This window comes from Balearica regulorum, chromosome 12 (assembly GCF_011004875.1).
Source record: "Balearica regulorum gibbericeps isolate bBalReg1 chromosome 12, bBalReg1.pri, whole genome shotgun sequence".
Classification (NCBI taxonomy): domain Eukaryota; kingdom Metazoa; phylum Chordata; class Aves; order Gruiformes; family Gruidae; genus Balearica; species Balearica regulorum.
Genome location: NC_046195.1, coordinates 19192403 through 19215564, shown reverse-complemented (window position 1 = coordinate 19215564; position 23162 = coordinate 19192403). Strand labels below are relative to the sequence as shown.

The 23162-nt window shown below is 41.3% G+C and overlaps 1 protein-coding gene and 1 long non-coding RNA gene across 6 annotated transcripts in view; both read left to right on the top strand.

Moving 5' to 3' along the window:
• Nucleotides 1-23162, top strand: part of LOC142603426 (uncharacterized) — a 212336-nt gene that overhangs the window by 178902 nt on the left and 10272 nt on the right. The gene's annotated exons all lie outside the window — the stretch shown is intronic.
• The window catches only part of IGF1R (insulin like growth factor 1 receptor), a 190940-nt gene that overhangs the window by 157506 nt on the left and 10272 nt on the right, over nt 1-23162 (top strand). For 3 of the 5 annotated variants that reach the window (XM_075763917.1, XM_075763919.1, XM_075763920.1), the window contains exons 11-20: nt 1890-2176; nt 3628-3764; nt 4101-4260; nt 5335-5437; nt 6818-6888; nt 9138-9367; nt 9660-9770; nt 11820-11979; nt 13911-14040; nt 18565-18699. In XM_075763917.1, the coding sequence (XP_075620032.1) occupies nt 1890-2176; nt 3628-3764; nt 4101-4260; nt 5335-5437; nt 6818-6888; nt 9138-9367; nt 9660-9770; nt 11820-11979; nt 13911-14040; nt 18565-18699 (1524 nt within the window). Of the gene's footprint in view, nt 1-1889; nt 2177-3627; nt 3765-4100; nt 4261-5331; nt 5438-6817; nt 6889-9137; nt 9368-9659; nt 9771-11819; nt 11980-13910; nt 14041-18564; nt 18700-23162 lie in introns of all 5 variants that reach the window. The other 2 variants (XM_075763918.1, XM_075763916.1) reach the window with 1 other exon arrangement.

Genomic DNA, 23162 nt, shown 5'->3' with positions numbered 1-23162 from the left:
GTTACCCCAAATACAACCAAAGAGTTGAAACTTCATGCATCCCATAAAAGCAGTGATAGACAAAGTCATGCCTTTTGGGTTCTTGCATTGGCACATGCTGTTGTGGTTGATTGAAAAGGAACACTTTATTTTCACTGCTTTTATCACAAAATCTGTGCAAATGTTCAGTGCTGGGCATCCTGTGTGTTTTTAGGAGTTCAAAAGTTTGTTCTTTCCACTGAATTAAAGCAAGAAATTAATACTCATCCTAAGCAAGGTGAATAGCTTTAATAACTCCCATAAATATCAGTGTAGAGGAGGCTCAAGTGCTTACATCTCCTATGAAATTCCCCCCGTACCCCACTGACAAGTTACAACATTCACTTGTACGTAGCTCAGACCACTTTCTTGATAACTTAGGAAGTTTTTTCCTTGTCTTCGTTTGTTTCTGTGCTGTGGTTTACATGGCATCTGAGAGTATCAAAAAGACTACTCAAGACATAGTAAAAGGATTTTGGAAAATTTTGTAGTGAATTCCTAAAAAAAATTTCATCCAACCTCTGCCAGAAGATTTCAAAACCAAGTCAGCCTATTCTTGGCTTTCTGTGCAGCGTGCTGTTTTGTGGCTGAATGTACTGAGACGGTATGTTTGACAGTGAATTAACTTCTCCTGTTGAGTCATCTTTCTTCCTGTTGTGTGTGTGAGGGAGGCTTGATTCGGCTGGTTTTTTACTTGCTCTGATAGAAATGTGTTGGACTCCACCTTTGTCCTTGATAACCCTTGCACTGACCAGGTGCTAAACGGGCACTGGCAGAGTGATTGCAGGTGGGATATGATTGAAGCCAAAACTGGTTTTGTAGTGTGAATCTTCTTACATTCTCCTTTAACTCCCCCAGTGCATTGCTTTCCAGGCGTGAGCAGTCCTGCAGACTATGAAGACTAGGAAAGCAGGAGCTGGAGAAGCCAGCTTGCTCTCTGTTGTTACTGCCTCTGTGCAAATTGGCCTTGGATCTGACACAAGAGCAAGTGACAAGTCTAACGTGTGGCAATCATGTCTCGGTTAGCTAGTACCATCCAAGTGTTTGTAAGAGTATTTTCGTACTGACACTTGCACTTACACTCAGGCCTGTCCACTACAACAGTTTCTTACACTTGAGAAAGTCGTGGTGTTGCTCTAAATCCTCAAGTTTTTAACTCTGCATAAATTTCAGGCAGATGCCTGTAAGGCCAAGCAAAGTTGCTCAGTGAACTCTTTGCTATAAGCAGTATTAGTGCTGTGTTTTCTCGTGCAGGAAGATTGTTCCTTTTTAGAGCTTTGGTTTGGGTGAGAGAAGTAGACACACTTAAATTAGCACACCTTAGTGGAGTGGTGGGTAACATCCATGGTTTTCAGCTATCTTCCAAGGTTTCTTTTCTCAGTGCAGTACATTAAAGTTCTGTAATTTCCTTGCAACTGAAAAGGAAGTTAAGCTGACTGAGAGTTAGCTTTGCTAATCCAGCAAACTTCAAAACAGTGTTTTTCCTAACCTTTTTAACCTTTAACATCTGATTTTTATTTTTAGCGTCAACATTACTGTCATTAAATACAAATCTAGGTTGCTTGTTGAATAACAGTGAAGCCATTTTTGCTATTCAGTTTATTGTGAGAGGTCAGAAGTTTGTACATTTATCTTGGGGCACATGGTGAGCTTCAGAGTTTTGACTAGTTTCTGACCAAAAGAGAGAGCAATAGGATGTGCACGCATGCGGCAGGTTCAGATTAAGAGAAAACTTTCATCTTGTTTTGCAGTTTATTTAGCTTTTTTAATAGCAGAGTTACATATTTTACTGGATTTTTTTGCACAGAGCTGGAGGAAAAGCGGTGTTTTGCTAAAGAGACCTTTTCTATACCTGTCTGTTTGCTCCACAGACCTGATCGGAAGCGGAGGGATGTGTTCCGAATCGCAAATGCCACTTTGGCCACTCGAAACAGGAACGTGACTGGGACAGACCACTTCACCAATGTTTCTGACGCAGAGGAGAGTGAGGTGGAATACCCGTTCTTTGAGACCAAAGTGGATGGCAAGGAGAGAACTGTGATCTCCCATCTCCAGCCTTTCACTCTTTACCGCATTGATATCCACAGCTGCAACCATGAAGCTGACACACTTGGTTGTAGCGCTTCCAACTTCGTCTTTGCAAGAACCATGCCTTCAGGTATGCTCTCACAAGTATAAAGCTTTCTTTTATTTTCTGGAGAGAGACCAATCTCAGGGAGGACAAACCCTCCAAAACCAGAAAAACATTGGGGTATAATAAAAAAATTGTATGCAAGATGAACTGGAACTATATAAAACTTTGTTACAGTAGTTTAATGTCCTTCACTGGTCTCTCGTGTGTACTGAGCGATGCGTATTGAGTCTGTCCTGTGATGTGGAGAAGGGTAGAAGTGTGTGCGTGAGTACCAAGATAATTGAGAGAATCTGTTTCCCAGTGATGTAGGTGAGCCCCACAGATCTGGTAGGTTTTATTCTTCAGTTCCCTGTGTGCTGAATGGAGACAGGGGAACGTTTCTCTGCTAATGTTTAGTTTTGCTGTGTTCACTCTGAACTGTTTGCAGATGTTAGAGTTTTGCTGGTGGGAACATTTGCCAAATGTTTCTTCTGTCACAGAAGGACCATGCATTTGTCCAGCCTGGAAACAGGAGGAGTACTGTGTTGCTTTGTGCCCAATCGCCAGCATCTAGAGTACTTCAAATAGGAAGCATTGAATGCTGTACTCGTGTTTGGGACTTCTACAGATTGTACTTCTTCTGAGAAGAATAGAGATGATTTTAGTGTAAGCTCATATGCATCCAGCAAAGAGCTTCTGACTCCAGCAGATGTCTGGGAATTTTTGATGCAGAATGGTAGCAATTTTGTTTTGTTTCTGGAAGGAAAGACTATCATAATCCAGATCCAGCTGTGTCAGTAAAAAAGCAAAAAGCATTGCTTATTTCAAGGAAATGGGAAAATCTGTGAGATCAGGCAAAAGGAAATAAGTATTCTCAGGTTTTTAGCGCATGGCTCTGAAAATTAAAGGCTAAACAATTCTGTTTTCCTCTAAACCTAACAACTGTATTTTTGAAAAAGTGGCCTTTTTTCTTTGACTGAAACGGTCTTCATATTCCTGTCAAGCTTTGAATAAAACATATAAAATTATCAAGAATGAACTAGAGATAAAGCAATTCCTGAATTGCTGATGAGACTCCATTTTAAACTGTGACAGATTTCCGAAGAGTGGATGTTTTAGGAAAGGGATGTCAGTGGGTCAGATCTCATCTGTTTACAGCGATTTGGTGGTTACACCGTTTCGGTGCAGCGGAAAGTTTGGAAGGAAGAACGAGGTTCTGAAGCAGACAGGTAGAGCGCGGTGACTAACACAGAGCCTGTAGCAGGTGAAGCTCTATGCACCACACTGTTTTTCTGGCAATCAGCTGTTCAGACTCCGCTAATCTCTCCAGCAGGCCCCTGGCCAATGCACTTTGTTCTCTGGGTCTCTGAATAGCACTTACTGCAGTGCTTTGGTACCCAAAGAATAGTACGAACCTTTTATTTTCCTCAGTTGTTGCGTAAGTTCCTGTTTCAGTAATAGGTGTTCTTCTCACATCACTTGTAAATATTTTACAGAGGGAGCAGATAACATTCCAGGAACGGTAGCATGGGAAGCAAAAGAAGAAAATACCGTTTACCTGAAGTGGTTAGAGCCTGCAAATCCAAATGGGCTGATACTGATGTATGAAATCAAATACGGGCAGCATGGCGAGGTGAGGGTTTGACATTTCTCTGTTAAGAGTTAGTGCTTGTAACTATAATTTGTACACAAAATGGGATCTTTCTTAACATGCTTCTGTGTGGTGCTGCAGACCAAAGATAGGAATTGTGATTTCAAACACCCAGCACTGACCAACATGCCAGTCCTTTGTTTCATTTATTTTGACAATTATTTTTTCCACATACCTCCATAAAGTGTTTGAAGAAAAACTGATCAGGTGGGGCTTTTAGTTATAACCATTAGCTTATCCTGCAGTCGTATTGTTTTCTCAAGAATAAAGAAATGTTGAGATATTACAATGAACTGTAAATTGCTTTTTTTCTTGTAGGAGAAGCGGGAATGTGTTTCCAGACAAGAATACAAGAAGCTAGGAGGAGCTAAGCTGACTCATCTGAACCCTGGAAACTATTCTGCTAGAGTTCAGGCCACTTCATTAGCTGGAAATGGGTCATGGACTGAGCCAGTCTCTTTCTATGTGCAACCCAAATGTAAGATGAATGTTTGTTGGCTGTGTCAAACTGGGGGACTATTGTCTTTTTAATAATTCCTGATGTTTACATATGTAATTGGGCATATAATCTTCTTGCCTGTACTCTGAATACTCCTCTTATTTGCTGGTGCTTCCTTGGGAACTCTGTTCCATTTTTTGGCAAATGTTGACAACCAGGAGATGTATCGGAGGTGTGGTCCTTCTCTTGCATGCATTGTGTGTATATATATATATATGAGAGGTGCAACTAGGTCGTGGGTGTGTAGAGCACACTACTGTGGCTTCCTGTGGTGTACAGCTCCTTTGGGAATGTAGTGTTAGCCGTAATGACCTGCGGCAAATTGTACAAAACCTGTGGCAATAAGGCAAACCTGCTTTAAATTGCAAAATAATACAAGAAACAAATAATATTTTTAGATTTTTGGCTGGCAGGTTTTTTAAAATACCAAGATACTTTTTCATATTACCTGTTCCAAGTGATATTTGATAAAAGATAATGTCCTCATGAAAGGGTGATGCTGGTCCTGACAATGGGAGTAATTTGTATTTTGGAAGAATACCACCACAGTGTCCACAGGGACCCTCTCAAGAACTTCCGTATTTGATCGTAGAGCAGATGTATCCACAGAAAACTGGAACTCCATCTTTTATTCTTTTCTGGTTTTCTAATTGCTGGACTTTGAAGAACTGGAAGTAAAGAACAGTGTGTGCATATTCTGAATATAAGTATAAGCAATTGCAAGGTAAACAAAAGATGGAAAAAAGGTGAATATGATAGTGAACAATTACATATTGTTCACTAGGAATGTAAGCCCTTAAGCATAACTTGTGAAAACAAACCCCGGACAAACACTGTTCTGTACAAATTAATATTTTTTGCTGTCTGTTTTCTTGTTCCACTCATCGGCAGTCAGGGAGTGTTTCTGAGTACATTTTTCCACATCAGACAAGAAAATGGGTACTTTGATTTCTTCCCTGCATGGAAATACACTGAGTGGGGTTTGAATGTTTCTTTGTTAATGGAGATTTTATAGAAACCCTGATACAATTGTTTTCTTGTTGGTTGCAGCAGCAAACTATGGAAACTTCTTGCACTTGATAATTGTGCTCCCTATTGCTTTCCTGCTCATCATTGGGGGATTACTGATAATGCTGTATGTCTTTAACAAAAAGAGGTGAGTTGTATATGCTTGCAGTTAAAACTGCAGGAGGGGAATGTTTATTTTCAAATCTGTGCCCATGGAGCAAGTTAGAAATTAAAAAGGGAAATGGCATTCAGAGGACTAGAGAAGCTAAAGTAGATTGTCTTGTTGGTGTTTAAAAGGAGGTGGTTTAGAGTTACCAGCAAGCATCTGGCTTGTTTGAGATATGAAGAGGCTTTTTATTACAGTATCATGTTTGAGAGGGAAGGGTTGTCAGGAACATATCCAGTGGGACAATGATGGCAGATGCTGAACCTATATAATCAGAAGCTTTGACTGAAATATGGGTCAATATAAATCATGAAAACTGAGATCACTGTAGGTTAATTTGATTTCTTGCAAATTCTAGAGGTTTTTTGAAGTCTTTACATCCACTTAAAAATTACATCCTGGACAGAGCAGTCTAGGGAACTGTTCTATTGATTTGTTTTCCTCAGTTTTGTTTTTTGTAACTAGTGATTTTTTTTTTTAATTGAAATACGTAATGAGAACTTACTGTTAAGTCAGTGCAAATTTTCAACCTTGCAACTTTCTAGGTACGGAGGATTTTTATTACACTCATATAAATAATGGTCACCGAGTATCCCATTATTTCCAGCTCCAATTCATCTGTCTGCAAACAGTACCAGTTCTCTCAAGCACTCCAGAAAGGGTTTTGTATCTAGTGAAATACAATACCTGCTTGGCCTTCCCTTGGGCTCTCCTAGGTGAAATGCCAGACAACTCAACCTTCTTTAAACTGTTGTTCTAGCCCACAAGTATGTTTTGTCTTTTGATTTTCTGAGATCTGATTGATAATTTTATCTCTACAGCCTGCCTCCTGCAAGAGCTCTCTCAGTGCTGAATAAATATGTCTTATTCTGAAAAATCAGCTCAGTACAATTGGGGTGGGTGGGTGTGTTTTTAAAATAAAATAATAGAAACACTTATAAAATAGTTGAGTGGAATTCCCCATTAAAAACAATCTTGTCCTTTGGTAGCTCACTTCTCTCCCATGGTAGGTGATGTTAAAGTACATTCTCAGCCACGGATCTCCTGGGTGTATCACCATACAGTTGCCTTTCTTAAAGGAAGTTTACCCAGCAGCTAAAAGTACCGTGTGTTTATGCTTTTCTGGTGCTGATTTGATATAGAGAAAACTGCAGGTTTCCTGGGAAAGCTGTTCTGGGCTGGTTTCCCATTGATTATGTGAGGTAGCATAAGAACTTAGTTTGTCCTCTTTGTCTGAAAAGCTCTCCACATACAGTAAATAATATTCTGTCATTGAGCAAATGGTGGAAAAGCTGTAGAAGAGATGGTCTGAAATTTACTTAGGTTTAAATATTAAAAAAGAAAAAAAATATTTTGCAACAGGAACAGTGACAGACTGGGCAATGGAGTACTCTACGCTTCTGTGAACCCCGAGTACTTCAGTGCTTCAGATGGTAAGTGTGGCCTTGCACTTCTGATGCTTTTACTTTCATATATTCTGTTTGTGTCTGACTTTGAAAGTACAAAAACTCTAAAAGGGATGTTGTAAAAGCACTTTTTCTCTTTGTTTTAATTAGCACAGCCATGGAATCTGTCATTAATACATAAACGTCACCTGGCTATTGAAACTGGGGAGGTTTTAAACTTTTTCCTGTAATTTGTTCAGTTGAGGCACATTTGGATGCATTGGCTTCACTTTCAGATTGTCATCTAATCATCCAGTGATGCTTTCGCTGGAATGAAAGAAGAATTCATGAATTCATCATCTTTCGTGCTTGCCCTTTTAAGTCCTATTCTGACCTATCAGAACAAACCCACTGCTTGTTTCTATGTACTTCTCACGTGGAAAATAGTAACACACAAAACTAAACTATCTTCTCACTTCCTATCCCAGTAAAACTCTCCAAAAACTTTTCACAGTTACCGAAAGAGAAAATAATCAATGTTGTGGGCTTCCAGGTGTTATCACATGCAGAAACTTTGTGTTAAAATGAGCACGGATGTTTAATCCATATTTGTTTCTTTTGACATTTGGAGTGTAGATAAGCCCATTTTTCTCTAGCTGGCAAAACAGTTTTTTAACACTAGTTTCAAATTGACCTAATGTATTTGTGACTGATTTATATATTTGACAATGACAATATTTAGAGGTATTAGACTGTGGCAGCGCTTAGAGCCCAGCTGGTATATTTGTGTTGAGTGCTCTGCCAACAGAGTGAAATAATTGTAGTTCTGAAGTCAGATGTGGGGTTTTGGGGGGCATCTTTAATTTCTTACAGTTTTCTGTGGAAGACACAATGTGGATAATGCTGAAGTCTTTAAAACCATCTAGAAAATAAAAATTCTTTAAAAGAAAATCGCTGTTCCTAGAACAGCATGCTTCTTTTGCTTTCTGTATGTCTGTATTTTTTTCCTGTACTTCACTATTGCAGGAGGTTGTGCCTGCTAACGTGCAGATGAACTTCTTGCCAGTTCTTGTGTTGGCTGTCCCTGAGCAGCACCAGGAGCTGAATCCCTGGCAGTCCAGGGGTCCTCAGCACTGCATCTCCACAAAGCCCATGTGCTGGGATTGCTGTGGAATGGAGAACCCTGGAAATTCGGTTTTCTGGCTAGATGAATTGCTTTAAAAGTAATACAAATAGCAACTAGGTTCCCACTGGAACCCTACTTGCTAGATAATTTATCCCCCACCCCACATAGCGGTGTGGTTGTCCGTAATAAGCATGTGCCCGTACTGTACAGATTATGTACATGTGCAACTCTTCAAGTGCAGGAGGAAATCAGAACATCAGACGAACTTCCTTGAGGCATCAGTTCTTCTGTTTGTGGTTTAGTTTGCTACTGCTGTAGACTTCTTGCAGGAATAGCGTTTCCGAAAGCCCCAAGGAGGCTAATGGATTTAGCCAGAGTGGCAGAGGACTCTCTGTTACTTTTTACAGTGGCACTGTTAGGGTTAAGGGTCTGTCAGTGTTCATGCTATAATCCTCTATTTTTGCATCTTGTCATTTCACCCATCCAGAGCATGTGACACAACTGTCCCCTCCTTTGGTGACTGATAGGCGGTGGCATTGGTGACTGCTCAGATGTCTTATTGCTTGAGGCAGTCCTCCCTCCTGGCAGTCACCTTCTGAGATCTCTCTTCTGCCTCAGATCAAAGACTTGTAACAGAGCAAGTTCTGCCTTGACTGGTGCAACACTGTGTGTGCAAGCGATCAGACTTGTTTCATGCAAAGAACCTACTAGATGAGAGAGTCTGTTTCCCTTTAGTCATAAAATCAATCTGTTTATAGAGAATACAGCAGACACTAAACTGATACAGATGATCAAGTATGTTTGATGCCATCTGGAAGAATTAGAAAACCAAGGCTCCCAAGAATATCTCAAGCCTGAAGTATTGATTCAAACCTTTTCCCACCCTGGTTTTGTGCTTTGAGGTTCCTTATTTCTGTCCCATTATGTCAATACAATAGTGAGGCCCCTTCAAGTCTCATCTACACGTTTCTTTAAGATTTATTTGTATGCCAAGCATCTACCTGTCTTGGTATGGGAAAGACAGTGGGCTATTTGCATACGTCATGCAAGATCTCAGCATTGTCTAGTGTTGTTTACAATAAAACTGTTTGGGTAGTTGGCATTTTAAAGCGGTGAGTGATCACAGCACTTAGAGAAGTGGAACATCATGGCCTCTTCTTTCTCTCCTTAGTGTATGTTCCAGACGAATGGGAGGTGCCCCGTGAGAAGATCACCATGTGTCGGGAGCTTGGGCAAGGCTCCTTTGGAATGGTGTACGAGGGAATAGCCAAGGGAGTGGTGAAGGATGAGCCAGAGACCAGGGTGGCCATCAAGACTGTCAATGAGTCTGCAAGCATGCGTGAGAGGATAGAGTTCTTAAATGAGGCCTCGGTGATGAAGGAGTTCAATTGTCACCATGTGGTAAGTCATGACAATGTAGCAAGGCTGTGATTCATACACCCGTGGTGCTTACTGCACGAGGGTGTTCAGGGCACATCTTCACTGACCGATGCGTGAACTTGGGATTTTAGCTGCAACTCTGTGCAGCTTTATAATACTGTTCTTAAACAGGAGTCAGAGAGTGGAACCAAATCAACATTCAGACCTTTCCACAGGTTCACGGGTGTTTGGGGATACATATCGACATGAATAAATGATTACTACAGTTCAGTTAGCTGTATTTGTAATGGAATGTTTGTTTTTCCTCTTCAAGGTTCGGCTGCTTGGTGTTGTTTCTCAGGGGCAGCCTACGCTGGTTATCATGGAACTGATGACACGTGGGGACCTCAAAAGTTACCTGCGATCATTGAGGCCAGACACAGAGGTGAGTCACGAGTTGCTGGATGTTTTTTTTTATTTCTTCAGTTAGAATCAGCTTGAACGAAACAGTGTCACATTGGAAGCAGCCAGCAATTAGCCTTTCTTGCCCTTCCCCTTGAGCTCTAAGAACAAAACATGAGCTGCTCTGTGATTTGCAACACCTTTTTTCATGAGGTAGCTATTGCAAATAGCCCAGTGTACTGCATGGAATAGGTCCCTTCTTGTATTATTGAGTCCTGTTTTCCAGATTTAAATTAAATCTCTCATGTACTCTAATTTCTCATCAAGATGATAAACAACAAATTGGCCAGTTGAAGCATGCATGTTAGGATGATTGTTTCATGTTGTATATCCTGCCTGTTGCCTATGTTGGGAAGTAAAAATCTATTATCTTAGCTAATATGCATACTCTTAATATGTAGGCCATCAGTCCAACAGCTAAAATTGCCACGTGTGATCCAGGGTTTGAAGGGTAAAGATGACACATAGGTCACTTGCCACTGAAATCATAGTAGACTCTGTAGAAAATGAGCTCAACGTTTTTTGCCCTTGATCTAGAAATTCTGATGTGAATAACTTAAAGGAGCAGAACACGAGCACAGTATGTGCACAAGACGATGAATATGGTATAGGTGGAGGGCATTGCATGTAGTGAGAACAGATAGCTTAAGTGATCGAATACAGAAAACAAGCACACTGAATACAGCATTCAATAAATGCCAGTAGGACTGTGGACCAAGGACTTGGTTAGCATTTATGATTAATAATGCTTCAGGTTATATTAAATAGTTATGGTTGAATTTAACAAACTTCGTAAAAAGGGACAGTGACATTATAAAGATACCACCAAAATGATGAGCTCTCTACTTGGGTTTCTGTCTTGTATGCTGGTTCTTTCTAAAGCAGTCTGTGATAGGCCTGTGCCTAAATTCCCTGTCGTCTTTGGTGTACAGTGTAAAGAGTTGAGCAAAGTCTTCTGAGGACCTGTATGAGGAGGCAGGCAGGATACTTCAATAGCATGTAGATGGAGGGCTTGCCTGATCACTGGCTTTACCAGTAACTTAACCATGCAGCTTCCATACCTGTCTCTTCCTCCTGGGCATTCAACTCACATTGGTCCTTCTGGGCTTTCTTGGTTGTATCTTCTTGGCTCCCATAGGGTATGTTGCATTTGGCTCTTGGGAGCGTAGAAGTAGTGGGTATGGCTCGTTATCTCAACACAAAGTAGCACAGTTTGCAAGCGATGATGGGACTTGACATGAACACTTCCCACGGAAGCTGGGTAAGGGAGCATTTAATCTCTGGACGGGGATGTCATAAACTTCAGTGACTTGATCTGTGTGGTTTAGGATCTTTGTCATTAGAAGAATTCAGTATATGAGGCCATGGTTTTGGTTACTCTGTCAGTGATGATTACCCAAGGGGTGTAAAGCTTGGGGGCAAATTCATACTGGTAAGGGATGGTGGAACTTAACTGATGGTGCACGAACACCTGAACTTCTTCATCCATGAGACTGAGAATGACAGAAACCATGGATGCTAAGGAGTAAATTTGCTTCAGAAGACATTGTCCCATAAGATTTTCTCCTATTTACAAATAGAAGTAATTCAAGAGACATCTGGTGATGGAGAACTGGGGAACAGGAAATGCAATCATTTAACATATTCTGTTTTTTTGTGAAGATGGTAAAACAGTAGAAATCTCTAAGCCCTCTGCTTTGTATCTCAGAACTTGTGTGGCAGAAGGATGGACATTTAAGCTCCATAGGTGTAAGATAACATCCTTATACCAAAAAGTCTTTCTGGCTTCTATTCCTTAAAATAGAATGGCCCGTTACAGAACAGATGTTGTTTGTAACCCAGCTTGGTATGGCCACTTTTCCCACTAAGCAGATGCTATGGTGTACGTGAGTTTCTGTTTAGCCTGGATCATGTCAGGCTGAATTGTGAGAATGGGATTTAAAAAAAAAAAAAAAAAAGGTATGTTACAGTTTGATATAGAAATAGTTTTTTCTTTCCCCCTTACCTGTTTTATCTTCTTAATCTTGCTCAGAATAATCCTGGCCAGGCACCTCCAACTCTGAAGAAGATGATTCAGATGGCAGGAGAGATTGCTGATGGGATGGCATACCTCAACGCCAACAAATTTGTTCACAGAGACCTTGCTGCAAGAAACTGCATGGTAGCAGAAGACTTCACAGTGAAAATTGGAGGTGCGCTTTCTTGACTTTTACACAAATGAAAAACATCATCCTGAAAAAATGAGCATCTTAGAAGGCACTTTAATTTTTTGAAAGCTGTTTGAAAGACCTTTTAAAACTTAGCTCTAGTTTAAATTTCTGCAGAATGAAATATGTTCCTTATGAAGGCTTGCTGTGATTTAAGACCTGTGAGCAGTCAACATTGAGTTGAAACTCTTGGAATACCTCTACTTGCTGTTGTTCCAGTGAGGAAATAGTATAGTGTGTGGGTTTAAAAAGAACTAGTGAAGCAGTGATTCGAGGTGCAGATGCTGCAGGCATCTGGGTGGATGGCACAGTTACCACTGGTGTGTCATTCGCTTTTCTGTTTATGCGCAAAAATAATTCCATCTCCTGTTTATTGATTCAAGAATAAGAATTTTAGGATTATTTTAAAGCAGATCTGATTTGGAAGGGGAACGTAAGGCTTGACTTCAGCTGGATGCTTTCCAGTCTGAACTGGAGTTCTGCTTTCCAGACAACAGAACGGCTTTTCCTCTGCTCTGCTGTTAGAACACCACTTTTTTTTTTTTTTTTTTTTCTTCCCTCTTCACCATCCCTCCAAAATAGTGTCAGATGAGTTTTTTCAGACTGGTCTCCAGAGATGGTGATTTTAAGCTTTTGGCTGTTTTTGAGTTGTGCATATTAAAATAACATGTATAGCAACAGCCTTCTGCTGTAGGAAACTAATTCTTTTTCTCTGAGCTTAACTCAGCTACTTTGATAATTTGTGTAAGTAATCCTGTCATTTGGGAGAAAGAAAAATGATTTCATTTTGAGTCAGTTAATTAGGAAATAAGATCTTTGGGGGATTTCATGCATTTTCTGCAGGTTCAGTGGAAATCAGCCTGAATCCTTTCCATTCCAGTTTTCTCACTCTTCCTCCCCCCATCAGCATGTTTTACAATTCTTTGAACTGACGATGGTTTGTTTCTTCCCTTTAACATTATACATGGTTACTCCAAAAGCATTTTGTGAAATAACCTGCACTGCTCTCATTTATATACTGGCATTGAAAATCCCTTCATGTAGAAACAGTTTAGGAGCATCTTGATTGAAGCACGCCAACTCAGACTGTTCAGATCTCAGAGGAAGAGCTTTATGCTACACCGTCCTATGCTCGTTGCGTATCTGTTTCTTATTTGCATTACATTTTGAAAGAATTTTCCGTTCAGCCAGGATAAAGTAACCCTGGTGTGTGGGAGTGATGGAATAGCTGCACAGATGGGCTTTTTAGTCATAATCACTGAGGGTACCAGTGTCCCTAGCAGACAAGGAATGAGAAGGATCAGTGGTCGATCGCTCATCCAAGTCATAGACTGGTAGTAACGACTGTGAGAACTGGAGGAATTCTGTCCTCTTTTCATTCCACTTTTCCCCAGGAAAAAAGGGGCAACTACAGGTTTGCATTGATAAAATGGATTTTTCCTTAGATCTGCTGTGTTAGCAGACAGTGTTTAATATTAGTAAGATATCTGAGGCAAACGAGAGAGAAGCCATTTCCCTCAACCTGTAGGAAAAGAGAATAGTGTTAAGTACTACAGGAGCTCTTTACACTCTTTAAAAAGAAAAGAAAATCATTGAATTTTGAGAACAGATTAGTGAATTATATGACCTTCAGAATACTTAGCTTACTGCAAGGCTGGAGCATAAATCCTGGAACTTTTCATATTAATATATTGAAATAATTCAGACTGCTCATCTACTGAAGTCAGTGGTAAAAATGTCTGTTGGTTTTGTGGGGAGGGAAGCTAACCAGCCCTAAGAGAGCAGGTAAAGTGTCATAGTAACAGATTGCAGGTCCTTAGCACCAAACTCTGATTCTCTGCTGGCTATAATGGCTTGTAGTAAGGGGAAACGTTCATCATTTTATCATGCAAACTCAAAACATTTATGCCTTCTAGATTTTGGCATGACAAGAGATATCTACGAGACAGATTATTATCGTAAAGGAGGGAAAGGTTTGCTGCCTGTCCGCTGGATGTCCCCAGAATCACTGAAAGATGGAGTCTTCACAACGCACTCCGATGTCTGGTAACAAAAAAGGGGCTCTGAAAAACTGTCTTGGCCCCTCTTCTTTCTAGCCTCTTTTCTTGTTTGAGTAGACTTAACTAAGTATACTGCTGCTCCTGTCTCTTCAAAGGTGGCTCTCTTTTTCTGCTGTGAAGCATTCTGCTTTATATTTCATGTATCCATTGCAAAACCAAGAACAATGGATTTCCAAAACTGGAGGTGGCGACATGTTTCCTGCTGTGGGTTGTAAAATCAGTTGTGCAGTGAAAAACATTACCTTCACCTGAAAGAGCAAGTTGTCATTTTTCAAATTGCCCTCCTTCAAGAAAAGCATTAAAAGTTGCCAAGAATATAGAAAGGTTCATAGTGCTGACTTGCTTTTCTATCAAAACCTTCTGTGTAAATAACTCTACTTTCCTGCAGACAGTTTGTGTACACTAGTGGTTTTTTTCTTGGGAGTTCTCCCTTGGGTATGTCCTTCTCCATTTGGAGCTTTGCTTGCTTGTTTTACATACCGCAAGATGCAGAAATAGGTTTTTCTTTAAAAGCACATTGCCTAGTTGCTGTATCTGTGAAGTTATTAAGAGAGGCATTCAGGAAATTTCAAAATACACTTCTTAGAAGAAATAATACTCTGGAACCATTCCCCACACCCCCCACCCCCGAACTTTTGCAGATAGGTAGGGAGGACTTGGCAGAAAATGAACGTGTACTGGCAAAACCTCTACTCTGTCCTTTATGGTTTCTCTCCCTTCCTAACAAGATGTTTTTACTGCTGATCTGTTACAGAATTGGCAGCTGATTGTCTCCAAATGTCTAGAAGTCAGTAGGAATGGTATTTCAGTAGTAAACTGCATTTTCTTTAGACAGCTTGAGGATTTTGGAGTCAGTGGACTGTAGTCCACAGCACCAGCTTTGAGTGGAAGGTTCATAAGAGGAATTATGTGGCAAGTGAAAAAGCAAAGCACCAGAATGTTGCTTAATTTTTTTTTTTTGCGTATGGCTAGTAACTTACTTATCAATCCAGTAACCCTCAAACTTGGAAACAGATGAAAATAACCACTTTGAGCTGAAGGGGAAGCCCTCTATCAGCCATTTATCTAATGGAACAGCGCAGGCATGCTTTTGGCAGTCCCCCTGCAGTAAAAGAATTTTGGGACTTGTAATGGCTTCACAAAGCAGACAGAAATTTGGAATATATCCCTAGAAAATCCCCAGATGTAGAACTGAACGAGCCTGGAGCAAGGAGCTGGCAGACCTACCCCTTCTTACCACACAACAGTAACTTTAAGTCCAGCCGTTGAATCAAAAGCAGGCTACAGCGGATCAGGTGTTCGCTTCAGTGACGTATTGCACTTGTTCCATACACGCTTTCCATTCAACCTATAAGTGACTTTATTGTTTAAACATAACTCAAATTCCAAACAAAAAAAGAAAACAAACCCACAGATGTGACGCCAAATCAGGCGTCAGAAGTAAATTAGTACTTTAGGTGTTGCAGGAAGTACGTGAGTTCTCCCGTCAGTGTTTACAAGATTTGGCATTCATCGGTCATTCAGCCCAAAGCAGGGTTGAGCAAACAACATTGCAGTTTATCAGCGGGACAGTCTGAGGAAAATATCCTAGCCAGAAGTCACATGAAGAAAAGTAGCTTACTGATCATAACGTTGGAAAACTTATGGGGGGGAAAAAAAAAAATTCTGGCAGATTTTTATTTGAAAGCATAGAGAGGAAAAAATTGCTTTATGGAGAGGAGGTCCCCAGCTCTCATCAGTATTTCAGACAGTTCCTCCCTGGGATGGTTTGTCATCTTAATTGTTAGAAGTGACTGACTCTGAAAGTTGGTTCCCATAGGTATACTGTCGTGAGGTACAACAAAACCTGGTTCAACATGAGGAATATGCTGTTTGTTTAGAACACGTATACATTTGTGTTTGCCACATGTATCTACAGCTATAGATTCAGAAATTTCAATCTGAATTCCAAATGTAGTGGAGCTTGATTTATCACTGTCATGAAATAGCGTCCAGTTGATCTGCTTATGGCGAAAAGGATCGTTCTGGTTTACTTCTCAATAACTTTTAGAGCAATCACTATACATTGAAGGTCTTTTCATGCCAGGAAAAATTACCTGACTCCTTGTATTGGTTCAGATTTTGAAGTTGCTCCTTATAAACCGTGTAGCTTGGCTGGTTTGGGGGCCATTTATTTTCATCAAACAGTAAAAAAAAAAATCCCGAGATTGTTTTTCCTGCCTTTTTGGTAGGATATTGTGACATCTGTTTCCGTATTCTTCGAGATAAGTTTTAAAAGCCAACATGTCAAAAAGACAAAACTGTGTGAGTGGTCAGAGTCCAAGATTTACAAGCTGTAAGGTGAAGTGGCAAACTCTAAAAAGAGCGTCTGGAGGTTTTGAAGGGTGGAGCTTTATTTTAGCAATTCATTCTTTTATTGCTTTTCAGACTGAAGAATGAGGTAATTAGACAAGACTGTTTTTGCTGTAGTTAGGGAAGGAGAACATTTTAAAATTAATGTAATGCTGTTCGGGGTGAGGGTGTATTTCCATAAATAAGTCTTCAGCATCTTGCATTTTTTTAGAGCCGGTAGTTGCCTTGAAGGAGCAATCTAAGTTTATTTGTTATGATAATATGATTAGTAGGTGCACAAGACTTGTTCTCGTTATTCCTGCAGTGATCAAAGTAGCTTCAAAGGCGCCCAAATGTTGAGCTGACCCTCTGTCCCTGCCTCCCCTGAAAGGCAAACAATTGCAACTCTGTTTGTGGCTTCTGGCTCCAGATGCAAACCATTTTAGATACAGTGGATAACTGAAAGATAAAACCACTCTACCATAACCAGCTAATAATACTGGACTCCTGTTTTCACAACAATACCCTATTGAAACTATGCTTTTTTCCCCTCTAAGCTTGACTCAGCATTTTAGCCACAGAAGACAAGATAGCATCTACATTTTCTTTGCGCAGCAGCTCTAAAAGTAGATGAGTCTTCAGTGCAGGGCAGACAATTTGAGCCGTGTCTGCTCAATAAACTAATTTTAAATGGAGATATTTTTAGAAAGTGTCAATACTTACGTCCAAACTACCCAATTACATAACTATGCTTATCTTTCTTCGCCAGTAATCAATTCCTATTATTAGGCAGACTTCTTTTTGCACTTCTGCTGTCCTTTGTAGTTAGTTGGAAGGAGCTGGGATCTCTGTTTCAAGAACATAGTTACATATATGTTACCAAAGGGACAACTGAGCTTCTCCTGGGGGGCTTAAATGTTTTGGTGCTGAAGCAGCAAATTAGGGTCTTGGTCCAAGAAGCTGGAGAATATTCCCATTTCTTCCATGTCTTTTTCAAAAATGAGTTTTGTTGCTTGCTGCTGTATGTTGAATGCATTGATCCTTTCTTTGCACCTTTGACTTAGAATGTGGAAGAAAGCAAAGCAGAGGGATAAATGGAAGGTGTTACCCAAGCAATGTTTTTGTGCCTGGGGAATAGAGGTTGGTTGGTTTGCTTGCTTTTAGTGGTGAGGCAGATGAGACGCCCAGGTGTGGTGGTGTGCTTTTGCTCTCTAGTGCTCGGCTTGGTTGGAGCGGTAAGGGAAGAATGCAGCTTTTAAATCGGATTTGTGTGACTCAAGTATTTCTGATGAAAAGCAGCTTACACTGGAATGAGAACTTACAGTTCTGCGTTATTTCCTTCTCAACTGCTATCAGGAGTACTTGAGATATGTTACATGAAGATTTTGAGTTTACTTTTTTAAATATACAGATTTTTTTCTTGCTATCTCTGTGGCTTGGGGGGGCCTGTCAAGCTCGCTTTAAGTAGCTGGTCTCTGCAACTTCTCCACCTGATTAGAAGGTTTGATTCCCTGCGCCCAGCCACACGGGGATCTTTTTGCAGACTTTCATGATGAGATGTGTATCCAGGCTGAGGTCCTCTGTACAGAAAGTGCACAGATAAGAATAGAATTTTTAAATTTTTTTTTTTTCCTTACCTGCCATCTTTCCTTTTGCCATCTCCATTGTTCTTCCCGCCTCCCAGTGCCCCTAAAGTCTGAACCCAAAGCCATGGGAAAGGGAGATGAGCTCGAGCTTATTTTCCAGGCAAGCTCACAACTTAAATCCTGAGTTAGGAAGCTTCTGGTCAATGCAAAAAGCTTGTGGTGGCTTTTTTACTGATTGACTTATACAGAGCCTGTGTAACCAAGCAATGTTGGGCCACTGAATGATCAGAATCATGACCAGCTCCGAGCTGTAAATTATGGCGTGAAAAATGGAGATGTAATATTACAGGGGCCATTCTGAAGAGTCAGTTCAGAACTGGGAGCCTGTTCGTCACCGTTGACTAGAGGTGTTTGAAGTCAACAGTCTCTTATGCTAGGTGATGTGGCTGTCACCATAGCTACATACTTTTTCGAGCAATTGGAATTTTTTGGTAAAAGAAAGTACCTGTAGACACCTGCCTGCTCAGCATCATCAAATAAAAATATCCTTGTGCAGATTGCTCAGCTTTCTAAAGTTCTGATTTGTTTTCCAGGTCTTTTGGTGTTGTACTTTGGGAGATTGCAACGTTAGCGGAGCAGCCATACCAAGGCATGACCAATGAACAAGTGCTCCGCTTTGTGATGGAAGGAGGTCTGCTGGAAAAACCAGACAATTGTCCCGATATGCTGTAAGTGTTGACAGTTACCACTGTTCTCAGTCACAGTTTATTCTTCCTGATCCCTTTGATGTCCGCTTCTGCCCTATCTACCACAGGAGGGGTTATTAAGGAGTGATAGTAATGTGAGGTGCTGCTTGAACAGTCTCTGTCAATCTAGTATTTTGGCGTAGTTAGACATACCAGAAAACAATTTTGCTTGTGGCCAGAATTTCACTTTGGGCCATCTCCTCTAATAAAGAAACAAACCCCACTTTTTGTGTTCCTGAATAAATTTAGATTTAATAAAAGCTCATAAGTGACATTTGCTACAGCAGAATACTTTGTGCCTGAACCTTGTCTCTTCTGCTTAAAGTAATTCTGTTGAGTATAAAGACAAAAATGAGCTTAGGACAAGCTGAAAGGTATTGTGCATAAACTCCGTGGAATTCAACTTTTTAGTTCAGCATAGAGATAAATGAATGTATGGGTTCTTTGCCTGAAGCAGTGTTGGATCAGTCACTGTGCTGATCACATTGAGGTAAACACATCTAGCCTGCTAACAGTTTTCTTTCCTGAAAGCACGGGAAGTAGTACACAAAACCCCTTTGCCTACCCCTACAATCAGTACAAAGCCTTGCCGTAAAGGAGGGTGTGCAATGCAGCAGGCTTCAGTTTTTAGCATTACATTGTTGAAATACTTCTGCTGGCTTTTGTGTACAGCAGTTTCAGTTGTTCAGACTTTATTACTTTGATATACTTCCCAAACTGGCTTTTGGGAAGGAAATACTACGTCTTGCAGTTATTGAAATTTGTTGGAGGCCCACAGAAGGGATACAATCACTTAAGGGCCTCAGCTGCTTGGGATTCTTAGGAAAAGAGCTTTTTTGGCTGGAGCGCTGACTTTGGTTTCAGATGACAGGCAGTGTTGTTTTGTTGTTTGAGGGGGGTGGGTGGTATATGCAGGGGGAGGTGTAGCTGCCATGTGATTCCTCAATTTCACATTCTTTCCCTTCCACGATGCTGTGGAGAATTTCTGGCAGTCAGATTGACTGGAGATGGTTTAACATGGTCAGAGCTGCATAAAGGAGGGGGGGGGCAGTAGGCAGAAATGGGGGAAGAAGGGTGTGTGGAGGCGTCTGCTCCCCAAGTCCACAGGGAAAAAAATACCTGTGCAGTGAGAACATACTCAACAAGAGATTCAGCGTTAGAAATTCCCCATTAACCTGGGGCATGTGTGGTATGAACAGGGGGACGGGAGGGGAGTCACAGCAAGAAGCTCTCTGCTGCAGCCCACCCGGCCCATTCTCCTTCCTCCTCCTCAGAGATAATCCTCTGCTTTTGCTGGGTGTTGCTGCTGGGTGAATCCACTTTCGACTGGCTTGCGAGCTGGGAGGATTTGTTTAATGTCTGGCAGAGTGAATCTTTGCACCAGCGTATAACAGCAAAGGCCTTTTTTTGTGCTGATTTTAATGACAAAGCTATTCACATGTTAGTTAATGCCACCAAGACATTAGTCTGCCATTGCAGAGGTGAAGAATAAAACCAATACCTTCCTTTGAATTTAGCCACTTCTCTCCATCAGAGCAAGGAACAGGGCTGAATTCAGGACTAAGGCACATCCAGTTCAGTGGTGTCTTTTGGGGGGGTTGAGCGTGTGATACAGTTGTGTATAAAACATCCTGACTCTCTGCAAAATGGGGGGAAACAATAAAATTGAATGTATTGACCTTAGAAGCTTATTGTGACTTGCTTTAGCTCCCTTTCAGCAGCTGCTTTGTATTAGGACAGACACCCAAGTCTGCTGAAAGTCAAATAGGCCGTTGTAGGAGTAACAGTAGGAAGCTCCAGGAATAATCTTCACCTTTATTCCATGCACGTGTGTTTAGCATTCAGAGAACTTATTTTTTGTTACTGTGGTGCTTTTTTTTTGTATGTATGTATGTTTTCGCTTCTTTCCCTGTCTTCCATCCTGTTAGCCCAAGATGCTGTAAAGATGCTGTGCGATGCTCGGTAACCTGACAACTGCTGCCAGCCTTCAGCCTCGCATGTGTTGCTGCTGGCAGGCACAGAGACCTGGTCTGGAGGCAGAGCTCCTCTCCCCTCTCCAGCTGTCTGATAACCTGCTTCTCAGCAACGGATGTAACCAGAAAAATTACTGAATGGACAGAAGGGTGCTTGTGGCAGAGTTGCAGAGAGCCCTGAAACTGCACGTGGATCTTGCCGTGCATCCCCAGCACGTGTCAGGCAACCGCTTTCACAAGCGCTTTATGAAACCCTTTGTGAAATGGGAGGTTTTCTTTTTTGTGGAGGAGGCTAAAAGATTCTGTTTAAAGACAGGTTTCTTGCTATGTCTGTGCCAGTGGACAGTGGAAAGGTGGTTTTTAGACAGTGCAGATTCTCACTGGTGGAGAATGACTGGTCTGTGATACTTAATGTTAACTCACAGTATTAACTCAAGATGTACAGAAAGCAAAGTCCACCTGCTGCAGGGAAGTGAATATACTCCTTGTTCTTGGTGCTGCCTGAAAGCAAGCAAGGAGGGGAGACACTTTTTTCTTTAAATTAGTTTGACTTAGAACTAAAATTATGGACAGAACACAAATTTACCTTTCTGTAGAGAGAGGGGAGTATACTGACATACAAAAACATCCAGAACAGGTGGAGGAGGTAGACTGCTGTGGGGAAGCGTAGATGAGAATAGAAGAATCTTGCTGCAACTGTCACAGAATCTACTATTTTTAGCCTCGCAGATTATGTGAGTGTTGACACAGCCACACATGCTCCGCTCACAGTGCAGTAGTTTTCATAAGGGCCTCTTGTTGCCCCCCCTGCACAAATGCTACGTGGTGCAAGCAATCTTGGACGTTCCATCTCTCCTAAGACTGCAATGCTAGCAATGCTTGTTGGTGGCTCTGCTTTGCTAACTCCAGTAGCGGTGAGACAGTAGCGTTTAGATGGATCAGAGACCGAGGGCACTTGAAGAACTGGAGAGATTCTGTTCTGCAGCTCGGTTGTATCGGGTGCTTGTGCAAAGGGGGATTTTACAGGGCGGTTGTCTCGTGGTTCAGAGAGGTGGTAAGTCCCTGGGAAAGGGGACAGTATTTCTAGAGGCTTTTTACACAGGGTGAAACAAGACTCAGTTCTGTTTATGCTACACCCTTTTGGCATAGTTTGCATGGTTTTACAGGCAGAACCATGCAGTAAGACAGATGGTTCAATAAGATGGTGCCAGGAGAAGCTTTGCTGTTTTTCTCATCTTCCTGTGTAATAAGTTATGTTTTTATGTACTGCCATTGTTATGGCAGTGTTCATCAGGTGATGGCTGCATGGCAAGAAGGTTTGTTGCAGCTGAAGCTCTCAGACAGTGTGTTCCCGTGGGGCTTTTAAAAGTTGTGGAGGCTGGAATTCTGTTTTTGAAGCAAAATTGCTTCCCCCACGTGTATTGTAGATGACTAGACTGTTTACGCATTGCTGATTTTCCCTTTGTTCCTGGCAAGCATGCGGCTAGAAACCAGGGGCTGCTGTGCAGAGGTAGTGTCAGTGTGGAGCAGCAGCAGGAGAGGCCCTTTCACATCTCCCCACCAAATCGAGTCTGATGCAAAGCACAAGCGCACACTCAAATGGAATGCAGCTTCTATAGTAATTTTCCCTTTTTTTTTTTTTTAATGTCTCAGTGCAAAAAGTAACTCCATTTCTGCTCAGTTCTTTGAGCAAAAGATGCACGAGACACACACTGGCTACTCCTTTATCTCGTGATGATGCCCCCAACTTCCTTGAAACATACTTTATAAAACTGTTCGGGTTGTGTTAACAGTCTGTAAATTCTTCCATTGTCTACTGGAAAGGGTTTTTTTTCTTTAAGATAATGTAAACAAGGTCTTTGAACCCACAGAGTTAAAAAGGGAAAAAAAAATCCTTTTATGGGAACTCTGTAGGGTTTTTAAATCTGGAATGGCTTAAAAGAAACATCACATGTCCTTGTTTGTGCTGATGTCACATGCATTACTCCACTGCTTGTGGTATCTCCTTAGCATTGCCCTTAGGCCTCGGGGCGAAGCGCCAGCGAATATCCAGTGTTCTTGGCTCCAGCTAATGCTTCTATTCAGGGACGCAGCAGTCAGCTGGAAAGGAAACAGCAATGAAGTAACAGAAATGGATTTTATATATTTATGTCTCAAGCTTTCCTCCTCGTTTGTGGGTGAGGGTATAGTGCAGTTTTATAGTTTGGCTTCACTTTTCCTAGGAAAGACTTTTTAAGGACTCAAAACCAAGCAATAGTTTAACAGTGTTTATATGTCTACGTGCCTGTTACAACACAGCATTGAGTCCTCCCAGCACAGACTGGTTTTGCCAGCTTCTTTTTGGGTGTCACAAGGCCGTGCTCAGGTGGCTGACTTTTGTCCAGGCAGAGTTGTGCCAGCTGCGCTCGAAGAGGAATATTTGTGACTCTAAACGCACTTCAGTTCAGTCTGGGTTTGTCTGGTTGACATGCT